The 16,377-nt window shown below is 35.5% G+C and overlaps 1 protein-coding gene across 2 annotated transcripts in view; it reads left to right on the forward strand.

The window, feature by feature from the left end:
- The first annotated feature begins 3,543 nt into the window (after window positions 1-3,543).
- Window positions 3,544-16,377, forward strand: part of LOC123867830 (tyrosine-protein kinase transmembrane receptor Ror-like) — a 47,275-nt gene continuing 34,441 nt past the window's right edge. Inside the window, exon 1 of one of the 2 annotated variants that reach the window (XM_045910130.1) lies at window positions 3,544-4,089. In XM_045910130.1, coding sequence (XP_045766086.1) covers window positions 4,036-4,089 — 54 coding nt within the window. In that variant the 5' untranslated portion in view covers window positions 3,544-4,035. The remainder of the gene's footprint in view (window positions 4,090-16,377) is intronic. The other variant, XM_045910121.1, reaches the window with a different exon arrangement.

Consider the following 16,377-nt stretch of genomic DNA (forward strand, 5'->3'; position numbering starts at 1 on the left):
ATGGCGAAAATAAAAGGTACTTTACTCTGTAGCCTCAGGCTGATTTCTAATAAATGAGAAAATACTAAGTACTTGTGGTTCGTATTATATCCTATACCTTTGGAACTTGCAATTGTTCTAATTTTAAATTATTACAAAGATTATTAGTTACATCGATCGATGGTGTTATACTATATAGCGTTGCCAATACTTAGTTTATTTTTTATTTAATGAATATATTTTTTTGTTTTGAAATAGGGTTTTTAATTATTATTAAATAATGAAGAAGTTCGGTCTTCATTTGTTACGGACAAAGTCACGAACGCTGTTCTGTTAAGCTATGTAAAATCTCACAGGTAAGAATTTCGAAAGTTACCTACTTAGTTATTTTAGGTAGACGTACCCTATACACCCATGACTCTTTAAATTGGTTAGGTACTCAAGTTTCATTCTAATAAGTCTGGCTACATAATACCTACTTAGTAGGTACGCATATTTATTACAACCTTTAAGTTGACAGATAAGTAATACAGACAATGCAATATAATTAGCGGTCCATTTTTCATATCACAACGATCACAACCAATAACACTGATCAATAAATCATCGAGGCCATTTCATTAATAATAACAATCATTATTAACATTATTTGCAATAATGATCGCTACAGTAAACGTCTATTTCAATAAAAATAAATACGTAGAATGTATTTCATTCGCCGCTACTGCGGACAATTTTGATGAAACGGCAAACTGCATTGCATATACATATTGTGAAGCAGACAGCAGTCACAAAATAGTGCAGCAGTGTTCTATTAAGATCAGTTCGCACAAAGAACCTATCACGATTCCAACCGAAGGGCATTATAAATATCACAATTATATCATTTGGCCAACTGCCTTTGCAGTGCGTTGCCTTTATTTGTAATATGTTCGACTCTGTCGCCTCAATCAAGCATTCGTCTAGGTACTTGGTAGGTACTGCTCTGCTCCTCCGATCGTTAGAATCTGTAATTCATTTGGAAGTCGCTATACGCGAAGTGCCTGTACGCACGGAGTTGCGGCAAGTTCCATACAAACCACAGATTCTTGGTCGCCGTCGACTAATCGACCGTGCGTACCTAATGGGTCTAATTGTGTTTTGTGTACAATAACAATAAACTACTTAAAAATTGATTGGAAGCATGTTAGATCTACATCCGGCACATCCGCCGGACATTCACAGAATGTTCTTTTTTTAAAATTGTAACTCACTAGAACGGCTGAACCGATTTTGACGGGATTTTGACAGACAAGTAGAGAATTGACCAGGGAGTAACATAGGCTACTTTTTTAACCGACTTTCAAAAAGGGTGTAGTGTTTTTCTACCTATGTACACCGAAATCTCCGAGATTTCTGAACCGATTTGCGTCATTTCTTTTTTAATCGATAGAGGATTTTTGCGACATTGTTTCATAAAAAATTTGGAGTCCAACTCCTCAATCCTGATGCTGCAGGGGATCTGACCAATCCACGCGGGCGAAGCTGCGGGCATCAGCTAGTAGTCAATATAGGGGCTTCTTTTGAGGACGATTCAAATGACATGTGTCATATTATAATTATACTTTTATGCAATGCATTAAGGTTATGTATGACACAATAACACGTCGTTTTAATCGTCCTCTAAAGAAGCCCAGATCTTGATAACTATGAATTCCGGTGTTAGAGTCATTTAGTAGCCTACACAGAAATATGATTTTCATCGATCAAAAAAAAAACTTATCGTTATTAATTAGGCATGTCCTGCTGGTAATCATCAGGTGCTACACAAAAACTTTACGTTTTTAAGTATTTTATGTACCTACCTACTATAAGATAATGCCCGCGACTTCATCCGACTGGATTTAGTTTTTCCAACAATCCCGTGGAAACTCATTGATTTTCCAGGATAAAAAGTACCTCATGGCCGTCACTAGAATGCGAGCTCTCTACCCAAGCTCGCGACTTCGTCCACATGGATTTTATTTTTTAAAGAGCCCCATCCATGGGAACTCTTTGATCTTTTGGGACATAAAGTAGCCTTCCCTGAGATGCAAGATCTTTATACCAAACATCGAAATCGGTTAAGCAGATGGGCTGTGAAAAGCTAGCAGACAGACAGACATACCAATTCGCTTTTATAATAGTATGGATATTATCCATTGGATAAGTAATAGTACCTAATTCAGCTATTTGATAAATAAATAAATGACTACAAGGATTTTCCAAAAAGCGTCAGAAGTTAAAAGAGAAAGCATGTCAACAGAATCTATAAAATTGTAACTACCTACATTTTATTAGCCATAAACATTACGTCAAGTTGCACACGATTATGCGTGAGCACAACACATGTAAGTAACTCTTCAAAGTACCTATACTAAAAGCACGAACAATTTGTATGCGGCATCAATGCAAGCCGATGTTTATAGCAACCTAGGCGATTTTCACACGGGCGCGGCGCGGCCGGCAGGCGGTACTGACCATACAGATTCTAACTGGGTATAATTTATAGTACTTTGATAAGTCCTTAAATTGTTATGGTCCATATATGCAAAATGATTGCGTTATTGACTAAATTTAGGTATGATTCAAGTGCAATATTATTTTGTAATTGAGGTAAGTAGTTAAAAGCTATTATGGAAATTTTATATTATGCAAAATCGTGAATCTGCTGAATTTTCACGGGAAATAGATAGGTAGGTAGGTACAGGTACTTATTCTGATTGTTTAGTTAAAGCTGTATTAGGCAATTTGGATTTCTAGCGGGCTATTTCTGTGTGACTAACGTCTTATGTCGATTAGCTTTTAGCAATTAACATTAGCAGCGAAGTAAAAGATCTGCATTGAACCTCTACTTTATTATGCAGGCAAAGATTTCACGTTCGCACTTTAAAGGTTCTACTTACTTGTAGTACGTATCTATTAAATTGATTACGAAAGTACTTAGTGTTATGTACATAAACCTTACTTATTTACCTAAATCACTTAATTTTAAGTTTAGTAGGTACTTCCTTCCAACGTTTTGTAGACCAACTAATATTGTAGAAGTTATTTATAATAAAGATAGACTTTTTCAGTTGGTATAGTTAACAGAATAAAAGTGGTTAAGATTACGCATAGTGGAAGTAGGTATTCATGCTAACAACTTTAACTATCATTATTTCATACATACGACACACAGACAGACATACGGGCAGACAGATAGACAGCTAGACGGGCTGGATGAAACTGTAAGGAGTTATGAATTCATTTTATTAAGGAATTAAAAACCTATTTGAAAATATATAATTTATGGTATTTTCCGTTGCTATCATTTTGTTTTTAAAATGACTTACAGATGTTAATACTTTTTCTTATTATTATCCTAAAAACAGGTTTTTAGTAAGGAAATGATACCAGCATAGTTGTAAGAAGTACAAGAAAAAAAACAGCATTTTTTCCTCAAACATGTATTCTGACTCAAAACCATAGTTATGGGTTGCAACAAATCTCAGATATTTTAATCTTTCAACCAACGAATGTGTTAGTGAAGAGCAATTAGGATGAGAAGGGTAAATGAAGTGATCTATTTGAATAATTCGGAGTAGGCGGGAGGTGTGCGGCCCCGGGACGCGCAGCTCGCGCGTGGAGCCCGGAGGCGGGAGTGCCGCGTTGCCGCCAAAGGATGCCCACTCCGACACAGTGTGGGCCTGCAGCGAGACGCTTCCCAGCCGCACGCTCCCCGCTCTGCGCCGCGAACGTCAAACTTTTTTCAGCGAAAACACGGCCGAAACGGATTACGGGGTTACGGGACGTAATGCATCCGCGATTCACTTTCTGGATTCATGCAGTTCTTTTTAGTGCTTGTGAAGTGGTAACATTTCCTATTGGAAAAGAAAAACTTTATCGTGCTGAAACTTTTCACGATTAGGTGTGATTTTTTTTAACAATAGTGCTAATCTTAGGACCCTTAGTTAGAAGACAGTTAGTTGTATTGAGAAGACGTTTCCTCTAGTAGGAATGTGTTTTATTTGTAGATAGTTAATTGTAACAAGAAAAATGAAGAAGAAAAATCAAGGTGAAACTTCGGAAAAGCCGAACAGGAAACGAAGGGTTAGTAAGTTTTTCAGAAACTTTTCTTTTGTTTTGACCATTCATTATTCATTTCAATTTATTATTGTACAAATCAATGTCGGACTTTTTCGAATACAAACCGTTTTATCTAATACCTATAAATTTTGTTTGTAGGAAGTAAGTAACCTCTGGAACCACCGAACCGATTTTGAAAATTCTTTCACCAATAGAAAGCTAAATTGTTCCTGAGTGACATAGGCTATATTTGATTAACCCCCGACCCAAAAAGAGGGGTGTTATAAATTTGACGTTTGTACCTGTGTATCTGCGTATCTGTCTGTGGCATCGTAGCTCCTAAACTAATGAACCAATTATTATAATTTAGTTTTTTTGTTTGAAAGGTGGCTTGATCGAGAGTGTTCTTAGCTATAATCCAAGAAAATCGGTTCAGCCGTTTGAAAGTTATAAGCTCTTTTCTAGTTACTGCAACCTTCACTTGTCGGGGGTGTTATAAATTTTTAATTTATACTTGTTTTCAAGCACCCGTGCGAAGCTGGGGCGGGTTTCCGGTGCAATAGGTAGTATGTCCATCACCGGGTGCAAGCTGTCTCTGCAATAAACGTCAAAATCGGGTCAAGAGATAAGTCGTGGAAAGCCAGCAGACAAACAGACAGACACACTTTTGCGTTTATAATGTTAGTATGGATTAAACTACTTAATCATTAACGTACTCTGTCATCTATCTATCTGTCATAGATCACGTCTATACCCTATCAGCTGTTAACGTATTTTGTTGCAATTAGGAGTAACAAGTTCCTATCTAATTACCTATTATAATTATAATAAATAAATATACTTAAACTTCTCGAAAGAAGGCCGTCGGCAGGCGCTCCCCTTATGACGTACCTTCGCTAAGCCGCCCCTAATAAGCCCTCTAGGCCGCCGCCTAATTTTGCCTTATTGAAATTGCTTAGGTAAGTAAGGACTTAAGTATATGGACAGGCCGGGCCTTACCTTACCGGATGTAAAACCTTAGCATAGATGTCACTTCCATCAGATGAATCTAAATAATATCTAATAAACAGGCATTAGATCAATATTCAAATTATTGATTGGGATTTCTTAGGACCGAGAAATGGATCACTGGAAAACATGCGAAAAACTATTTTGAAAGAAAATGGGCATCATAACATTACTGCCCATATTATAAATGCAAAAGTGTGTTTGTAGGTTGATTGGGTTGTCCTTCAATCGCGCCTCAACGGAGCAATGCATTGATTAAACTTTTTGTAACTATTAATTCCTGAATCACAATAAATTAAAACCTCTGGCTAAAATAAAAGCAGTTTCTATGCGGTTTATTTATTGACCGGGTAATCATGTGGGTAGACGATTAGCGTTTATACGGGAAATAATTTGAATTCTACTTGAAATGCAAACACTATCTGTGTGGTAAAGTAATGTTAAGCTGATTAATCGCACCCGTTATTCAATTAGTATCGATTGAAGAAATAGGAAGCTGTTGCTACTATTTATCCTACCTACTTATCTGATAATTTAAGTTTAAGAGCGCTTAAAGTCTTATGAAATGAGATAATGATTTAATTCAGAACGTAATAATACAGATTTTCACAAATATTAAAAATACTTAAATATAAAAATTATAAAACAAGAATATCATCCAAATCACTGTAACGAGGCAGGGTGCCTAGAACGCTGGCTGCGTTACCTCGTTGAATGGCCAGACTATGCTGACCAAGGTAACTGCCAGATTTCCGGTCACCCGTAGTAATGAAACTTATGAAATTATATACTGCCGAGGAATAATCCGAACCGCTAGGATATGGAACGCCCTTCTGGCATCAGTTTTCCCTTCCACTTTTAATATGGGTACCTTCAAGTCAAGAAAGAATAGGCAACTTCTAGGCAAACGCGCTCCATCTTAGGCTGCATCATCTCTTGGTTAGGTCTGACTGCAGCCAACCGCTAGTTTATAAATTTAAAAAAAAATGTGGGAAATGTCAGCACTCTAACTAAACCTGACTCTTGTAATGTAAGAACTACGGTGTTACAAGTTACGGTCATTTCTTAAGGCAATACTTTCATCCATACAATCCAGTGGTCGTAAAATATCCAAATGATCACATTTAATGCAAATGGCATGTTCGAAGAGATATAAAATTTTTATTGACGTTTTAAATTTATTAAATCATACTTTATTTTCGTGCGCATTGAAATACGGCCTCGTAACGGCACGTTTCCACGTTAACGCCACAAGTTAGGTTAGGACCTACGTCTTCAATAATGTCATAAGAACCTTTTAAAGTTTTACCTAAACAATAAACTGTGTTTAATTATACCCCAAATCTTTCAAAGAATTATTCTACCTACACTATTTTATACATCAATGGTTTAACACACCAAATTAAAGATAAATATTAGGTATAGGTATTTCAAATACCTAGTCTAGTCTAGTTGCAGTCTCGGCTTCCCACAGAGGGCTTACATTTTCCACAGAATATGTTGTATTGTGTTACAAATCACAATACATATAGGTAAGTTTCCACGTGAAATGTTCAGAATGAATAATGAATCTTATATGGAAATTAATTGAGAAGTACATATAGGTAATGTATCTAGTTCCTATTTTTTGACGTGACAACGTCTTATAATTCGATAGCGCCGGCTGCACGGACGAAAAAACATGACTCATGCGGCGTTACCTCGCTCTGAGGCGTTCCATGTAAGGCTTGAAGTGCAAGCGAGAGCGCGGAACGAGCGACAAAGAAGCACAATCGGCCTTTGTTGTCACGTTCAACTATCGTCAGTAAACCGACTTTACAGACAACCAATTTTTTTTGTTCCGAAATCGAATGTGTTAGTTGTAGTAAGTCTAAGTCGAACATGAAATTACAATCTTTATAAGGGTTTTAATTTTGAAAGTGTCATTTAGTAACGTCGACAAAAATTTTCCTTCTTTCCGTGGCCGGTGGGCCGGTGGTATCTATGACGGATTTTCCGGAAAAAAAGTAGATGAACAAACACGTAAAGTATATACAAACACTCCAAAAGATCAGTTAAATAAACGTAAGTAGTTAGTTACAATAACATAAGTGATCAGAATTACGAGTAATAACATAACTGTGGAATTGATCTTAAATAAGCCGAGCGAATTTAGGTTCTACGAGTATGTAGCGACTAGCACTCTCATTTATTCGAATTCAAAAAGCACCGCAATGAGATCGCATCACGCTCGCAAGTTAGTGGCCAATAAATAATTCAGAGTCGTGATTTGACTGCAGTTCTATGTTGATAATGCTCGCAGGTTAGTGTCGAACCAAAGTATTATATTTTAGTTTTGATCTCCCGTTACGAACTGTCTACGCCTGCGTTGACATCTAGAAAGACCAGTGCAAAGAAGGTATATGAAGACACGGTATAGAATCTGTATTATACTTACTTACTTACTGGCAGGGTAGTGAACTGCCAGAATAAATCACTTAGGTAGTTTTATTTCTCGAGAGAGATATAAAATAATATTAAAAAAATTTGACCCCTGAATCGAAGTGAGCCATCGCAATTTTGCGAGCGAAAAAGCGACGTCCTCGTTATAATAAGTTGTTACGAAGAATATATTTCAATTGAATGAATTGTAAGTTAACCAACAAACAAAGGTCTTTTTATTTTATTCAATAGCCTCTTAGTATCGACAATGCGAGTTATCAGATTCAAAATAAATTTCCGTAGTTTATTTCTGGGATCTTATCAGATTTAATATATTGAAACCACTTTGTAAGTTAAGTCTGGAAGGTCATTGGCATAATGTCCAGCTATCATGCCATGTTAGTAAGCATTGGGAATATGCCAGCTTCAATTTTTTGTCGAGACACGTAAGGCCCCCTTATACGGAAAGACTACCTTTCTATATAATCCTATAAATTACTTGATTGATAGAATGATTGTATCAAATACTAATAACGACTTTTTGTGTTCATTTTCTTTCTTGAAATCTTGATTAAAGTAATCAGTATAATATAGATACAATTATTATTAACATCCTTTCGATTTCTCTGAACTTTATGAAATCAAGTTATAATCTGTCACTTAGTGACTAAGCTTTTCAATAAAGAGTAAAAAAAAAAAAGTTATAATCTGCGGTTTTTTGTGTACCATTTTGCATAAAGCTTGTAGGTAAGCTTCTGAATTCCGATATTCTTCACCATCATGAAGTTTTTCTTTTAGGTTACGATATGGGGCTGTCCCATAAAGTAAAGACCCAAAAGCCCCACAAAGTTATACCGTGCAAAGCTGGGATGAGTTATGCACTTAAGTAGGTAGTGAAATAAAAGCAAAATACGGTAGGTATAATTTTGAATACAAAAATAAAATACTGTCGAAAATATTGGTTGAAAACTGACCTTCAGAACTTTAAAAAATCGTATTACAACTTTGCAAGTATTTGTTGAATTAGTCGTACGTATTGTGAGCAGCTTTATAGTATGAGTAGACCGAACGAGATTTTTATGCAGAACACTCGGTCCAAATGCGAAGACATACCTTTTAGAAGCTTTCCTCGACTTGCGTTGCCAGATGTAACCGTAGTCCGTACCTACCTACTGTTGAATAAGCAATAGTGATGCGTAGAGATAAGTATGATGTTTACTGAAATATGCAATGGATTCGAAATAGTATTTTGTTTGGGAAATTAGTTAAAGCGATAATTTTTGGCTATCTGACTATCTTGGCGGTCGGCGGCGAGTGTGAGTTAAGCTTTACTTAACTGTGTAGTGTTGATAGCATAAACTGCCTAGCTATTGCGTTTATCGACGGTTTTTGCATCAGTCTAAACTTGGATGCTATGTGTTTATAATTCGTTCAGTGTTGAACAAAAGTTAATTATGTTTATAACTAGCCAATATCCATTGTCCACAACATCATCTCCGTGAATATCATATCAAAACGCACGTTTTGAAAATCGGGAAAAGGGGTTGGTCACTAATAAATAATGGGTTTATTAAGACTTGAATAGAAGTGGGTAAACCTATATTATCGCGCAAACTGGAGGCCCTGGGTGACTTCCGAAGATAATAATCATCATCTTGATCAACCCATCACTGGTCTCTACTGACCACGGATCTTCTCTCAGAATCAGAAGGGTTAATTCATACCAGACTGACCTAGTGCGAATTGGCAGACTTAAAACACATTTGAGGATATTATGAAGAAATGATGGATTCTGGAGTTACGTGCGTTTTAAGTAATTAAAAATATCGTGAGGAAAGCGTGGATAGTAATTTAAAGTATTTTTTTTATTAGAATTTTGATGTGCCAAAGCTCTAGGGTCTTATTGCGTCAAGACCGAGTTAGCTGCGGCTAGCGCGTTATATTCTCTATCGATATGCACTTAGGTAAATGGGTGGTGACGACTGTTTATTCATATTTTAAAACGCAGCTTTATCAGAATTTTTACATATAATTTCGTTAGTTTTATCGACAATTGCGGCTACAATTATACCTACGTTTGATCGGTTCTCGAACCTTTGACCTGCGAAGCTGTTATCGGCAAAACTTTACGAATTGAGCGATATCTTTACGCCATTCACAAGCCTATATTTAAAGTTGTTTAAAGAAAGCCGTTGGTAGGTTCAAAACATGTTGATATTTCCTTCTAAACATATTTAGTTACGATTGTCTAGTTACTAGTAGGTTGTTAGATATAGGTTCTTCTTCTTATGCCTACTCGTATGATAGAGTGATCTATAGAAGTGAATCTAATAGAAAAGATTTTATTTTATACGCCTAGGTACCTACATAATATACTACCTTTATAAGGCCACACGCTTAAATAAAGCAAACGCTTTACTTACCTACTAAATTAACTCCTCGATCCATGATGCTAATAAATTAGATACCTAATAGCATTACTTAGGTAAATTCCTATACAGTTTTTAGGAATTTTATCTATGATTGGCCATTTTACCACTCTAGTCAAACATGTAGTTAGTTTGTGTAATTGGCACCCAATAGCCTATTGCCAAGTGCCGACGCAATGTTACGAGAAGACAAACAAATATAAAGGTAGGCATGCAGTGTGCACTAGGAAAACTGTGCACACTCAAATGATATAACGAGATATCTAACCTAGATAAAAAAAAAAACTGTACCTATTAATTAGAATCAATATTAAGAAAAAATAACTATTGTACAATGAATGTTTTATTTTATTTCATTTGAATTCCATACAAACTTATGTTACCTAGTTACTCTTACGGATCTACATAGTGCATACCTACTTCTTATTAACATTGATTTTCTTTGTAATCATCGATTTTTCTAATCCATGTAAATCAGAACAATTTTGATCCGTGTTATTATGATTTGCAGGACTAGACAAGGAAAGAAAAGAGTAACTAAATTAGTTACCGGATGTGATAAATCGTGCGAAAAACAAATAAGTTGGTGACTACGAGCGGTGTTCAAATAATATTTCCGAAAAATTAACATAATTGGCTTTAATTATGGAGCACAAGAAATAAGTGAAATGAGCTGATAAAAGTGGTAAATAATAATTAATCTAACCTAGTAATTAAAATTTCAAGCCTTTTGAAGTGAACAACGGTCACTTAGGTTTTATTGGGTAATATTCCTAACTTAGTTAAAACTTAGCAATTTTGAGGTACGAGTATAAGTACCTTTTGTGATAAAGTTGCCCGTTATTAGATACGAGTAGCGATAGTTTTGGATAATTGCAAATGTGAAGATGTACCTACTGTTGACTTATCACCAATTAGCTATTCTACAACCTTGTATCAGTTATTTTTATAAATCCTTAGTTCATCGCCCAATATGCTATTTATACCTATACATCGTTTAAGTTATAATATAGAGCCAGCGCAGCCTACCTGCCAAATTAAGAATGAAATAAGTACTTAATTCGATTAAATTTTCTAAAACAGTAGGTAGGTAGCTGCTGAATTTCTGGCTGATGGCCAATTCTTCTTTTCTTAAAAGCGAACAACAGGTGGTAGATACCTATTAGTTGACTGACTATTAGATGCTTTAATAGAGCTAGTAAAAATCTATTTCAAAAAGCATGAACACTTTCAAGTTCGAACTTCGAATGCCCTACAATGCTGAATGCTCTTTCTTGTGAATCTCGAATGATGCCATTATTGGGCTTTCATAGATTTGTACTATTGTATACTTTTTGACTGTCAATTGTTGGATTTTTAAGATAATGATGTAATAATGGTGAAAATTACCTAATTGCGTAAATTGAAAACCAAGGCTACGAGGGTTCCAAACGCGCCTAGGTCTGAGGAGAGCCAAACTCTGTTAGACTGTCATACACTGTTTCTACTTCATAGTTCCTACATTATTCCTTTGATAATACAAATACGCTATTCAAAACCGCTCTAGGACCTTCAAATGATAGCACAAAACCAAAAAATATATGCATTAGGTAACAATTTTTCTTCAATTTGTTGTTTATTGAGCATTATAAATCGATATCCATATCAAATAATTCTACGACAGTAATTTTAAATGAATTAAGTAATGATTAGTTTGGTAGGTATTTGTTAGTAAAATTATGACTTATAGTAGGTATAACTATGTTAGTAGGTACCTAATATATGTAGGTAGGTACGTCATTAATTATTATTAAACACCTACTTAGTATTTAGCATATTAATTAATTAATTATCTTCAATTTATGTCGCACCGGTAAGTAATGCACACAGAAATCCAAATAATACTATACTATTTATCTATGGTAATGCATGTGCACGGTGCTCGCGCACCCAGTGCTTCACAAGTGGATCATGAAATTTTTTCCATACTACAACCCAGGGTTTCCAGACTACTACCCATTGAAATCTTAATTTTTTTATCAAATGGATAGTTTGAAACTTAGGCCTATCGATGATGATTGATGTTAGTTAAATATATCGTGGTTATGCAAGTGTTATATACCTGTCTGATACGCCAATTCTTATATTTTATAAGTAGATAAGTACCTATACAGTATACGATATCATGATTGTATTCTGGCTATACTTGGCATAGGTACATGTACTTTAAAAGGATACAAATCAATTAGTGAAAATTAACATAGTTATATCGATTTGCCTATTAAATAACTCATTGATTGATTACAATTTCAAATGGACGCCGATTTAATCAGAGCTCAATGATAATAATGACTTCGTCACAATGTTTATCCCAAAACAATTAACTAATATGAATGACTTTGTGTTTGACTTCTATACTAACTAGAGCCAGACATCAAATAAACAGTAATTACTTATTATCATAAATGTGCCTAAGTAACTAAATATTTTATTAGGTACCTATTCGTGTATTGAGTTTGACTTGAAATATATAAATAGTATTAGGAACATTCTACTTTAACATTATGATCCGAAGCTTTTGAGTAGATAATAGAACTACTTCGTCAGAAGACTGCCCTAGTTCACCCTATTCCGAAGAAATGCAACCATTCGCACTTCCCAAATTACAGGCCTATCGCGATTACCTCCACAATTCTTAAAGTTATGGAGCAAATTATTTATCACATTTAGCTGACGGGGTATCTTGAAGAGCATATCAGGTGATCAGTGATCGTCAATACAATTTTTGCCAGAGCTAATTTGCTGGTGATCTCTTTATATACCTCACGCACTGCCGACAGCAAGGAGGAGGCCTTGTTATCGCAAAAGCGTTGGATAGGGGATGTCATGTAGCACTTATATCGAAACCACCATCCTACGGACTACCCGTGAAGCTTTATAATTGGGTCACCAGCTTTAGTGTTCACATTTCGAAAGATGTTCAATTTCGGGATCACTTGGGAGCTAAAGTCAAATTAGCCTCCAAAAAGCTCGAGGTGCCCGAGCACAGGCTCCTCCCTTCTTGCTGTCTATAAAGCGCAAGTCCGACCACATAATTATAGAGCATTAATCCTGCCTACCCTTGGCACCCCAGTAGGTACTAACTCTTTCCACTTAAGGTGCATGACACAGGTCTGCCCGCGAAATTCAAATTTAATTTGGTTTTTCGCAATTTGCAAACATCGACAAAGTAGGCTTATGGCATTTTAATTGCGCCAATGGTAGTATCCTTTATTTCACCCTTCCTTTTTCTAAAACCGTACCGCACGCCACGGTAAGCAATTTCCCTGGCCTCACCAACTAGTTAAATAAACTATAATTTTAATGTCAAAATAATTTATTAATAGGCTGTCTAGCAACAAATAATTTCTTTATTCATATTTCATGTAGACGTTAATAGAGTCACCAGTTTAGTGCGTAAATCATATGCTAATTTCTTGCTTTCGAAACGAGTTGAACATAAATCATACCGAGAAAACATTATTCCCACTGATTGGATTACAAGAAAAAGCTTATCATACAATCAATTAATAAACGGACAAGGTGGTCCAACCGTAAATAATGAAAGACAGACCGGCGTCTCTAAATTAATGGTTTACGTTGAGTAAAATACACGGCTCATATTTATTTGCATTCGACTGAGAACTCTCTGGTGAGATGGGCGGGCGGGGACCCGAAGATAGCGAGGTCGCGTTCCGAGATAACATGTGAGATAACAGCACATCTTCACTACGCTACACGATTGTCTTTGCTTCTGAGGCTTGTTTGTAGGGTGCGTTCGCTGCATTTTGATATATAAACCTCATGATAAAAAACAAAATGGAGTAATAAACATTTGGTCTTGTTATTTTTATGACCGTCAGCGAATGAGATTTTTCTTCAGTATATTTTGGAGCGTGCTTGAAGCCTTACGTAGTTTTAGAACTAATAAAATGAAAGGAAGCTTTTGGATTTCGTTACAATACCTAATCCAGTTTGATGGATTTCTAAGTATTGTTAAAAAAATTGTCTCCTGACTTCAACAAATGAAATGAAATAAATTTATTTATTTCATGTCTAGAACAATTACTGTAAAAAACCGGTAAAGTGCGAGTTGGACTCGCAAACGAAGTGTTCCGCACTATTGTACAAGAAATCTAAAAATTGTACAAAAACAGTAATACCTAATAAAAATTTGCAAGCGTACAATGTCATCTTGATGTGAACAAATAAACCAATTAATTGGCAAACATAAACCCTTTTTTTGTAGTGAAACTACACATTTAAAAAGACTAGGCTATCTGCATGATTCTAGGTCAATGGGAAGTACCCTAAAGGTTTCTTGACGGACACGACAGGCAGACAGACAACGAAGTGATCATGTAAGGGTTCGTTTTTTCCTTTTCAGGTACGGACCCCTAAACATTAACATAATATACCATTTTCTAATGAAGTTTTTAATAATCGATTGGATCTTAATCCAAAGTGCAACAAGTTTTATTTACGACCGTTGCCGTTGATCTGTAATCGAAGTTTACGAGCTTCGCGCTTGTAAAGAAAAACTATTCATGCTTGCTCTCCAATATTTATTAGGCCTTACTTCCTAAGCATTTCATAAAATTACGTTGTTCAAATATTTTTACTGAGAGGAAATCAAAGAATAATATAGTTTAAGAACGATATCTGAGATGCATCTCGGTAAAATATTAAACCCGTCAAGTGCGAGATGAACTCGCACGCGAAAGTTCCGCACCATCGTACAAGATAATATAACAACTATTTGCCTACTCATTAATTTTTATGGCAGCCATTTTGAAATTAATCATCTTGGTTTTTTATTTTGTTGTTTTACCGGCAATAGAAAATAGAAATACTAAACAAGTAAAAACTTTGGTGAAAATTACAACTCTCTATCTGTTACGGTTCATGAGATACAGCCCGCTGACAGACAGACGAACGGACACCGGAATCTTAGTAATTAATAGGTCCCCGTTGGGCACGGAACCCTAAAAATTCTTAAATATTACATTTTCATAAATATTTATGGTGCCTATAAACATTTATTTGTTTTCTAAACTCTGTACAAGCTACAAGTTTTTTATTTCATGCACACCCTGCACAAGTGCCCACCATCAAGATTATGAAAAACCGCGTAGGCATAAAGTCTTATCGTAATCCACATGTAATACATCTTCTCTTTTATCTTATCTATACGGTAGTGGGTACACATATACACAGATTATTCCTCGATTTCATAGACAAAGTCGAAATTAATGAATTTCTTGTCGGCTCCTCCTCGGGAATCTGCATTCCACGACGTTGGTGAGGTGGTGACGCCCTGTGTACATTTTCAATTTCATATATTTTATGTAACTAACGTGGCTTTACGTTACGTCGAAGAAAATCTGTAATTTAGTATTTAGTAGAGACGTCAATCTGACTATTTGGAAGTTTTAAACGCCGGCACACGCCGGTGTCCGAGTTTTACCTGGAATATGTCACGTTACGTCAGAAAACGGCAAAATTAAGTTTTCAAATGGAATAAACCTGACTATTGGATTAGTAATGTGACAAAAGACAAAAGTAATAAATATCCATAAAAAGGCCAGTAGAAGGCTAAGGCGATCAATATTCGTTATATCCACACGCTCACAGTTTAACTCTTGCTATTAAACACGATCTTTTATAATACCTGAATCACACAGCAGGCACAATGTTTATTTAATACTAGATGATACCCGTGGCTTTGTCTGTCGTAGGTTTTTAAAAATCTCGGAACTCTTTGATTTTCCGGTATAAAAAGTAAATGTCTATTTCCGAGATGCAAGCTATCTATGAACTTTTCATCAAAATCGGTTAGGTAAACGGTGAATTATCATACAGACAGACACACTATCGTATTTATAATGTTAGTATGGAAGCGGTATGGTTTTTTGTCATTTTCAAACTTGTTAATCATAAGAATACCTACCTACTGATTTTCTCGTTGACAAAATACAGATAGATCGAGAGCCCGTAGGTTAATTGTTTAAAAAATCTTAAAGTTGGTCTTACCTGCCAACTAATCCGTGGTCTGTTGCAATTTTTGAATTTTAATAGGTAGTTTATGTCACTTTAGATATTTTTTATTGTAATAATCCCTCTCGTTCATTTGTTATTTTTATGAAGCAAGATATCTTTCCGAAAACAAGTTTGAAACATTTATAGCACGCCTGCCATAGGTCCTGACAGGATCACTAGTCTCTGTGACAGACGCGATAAACTCATATTTAATTATACATAAATAATTTTAAAACCTTTTAATTAATAGCTTTAATCATTAATAATAAAAAACATTTGAAATATTAAACATAAACTGTGGGCTGTCTTCAAAGTTTAGTTCCCTATATGGGTCTAAGCACAAGTAAGTAAACCACCCCACAAACTTTCAGCTTTGATCAACCACTTCCTCAAATCT

Source organism: Maniola jurtina, chromosome 1, assembly GCF_905333055.1.
Source record: "Maniola jurtina chromosome 1, ilManJurt1.1, whole genome shotgun sequence".
Classification (NCBI taxonomy): domain Eukaryota; kingdom Metazoa; phylum Arthropoda; class Insecta; order Lepidoptera; family Nymphalidae; genus Maniola; species Maniola jurtina.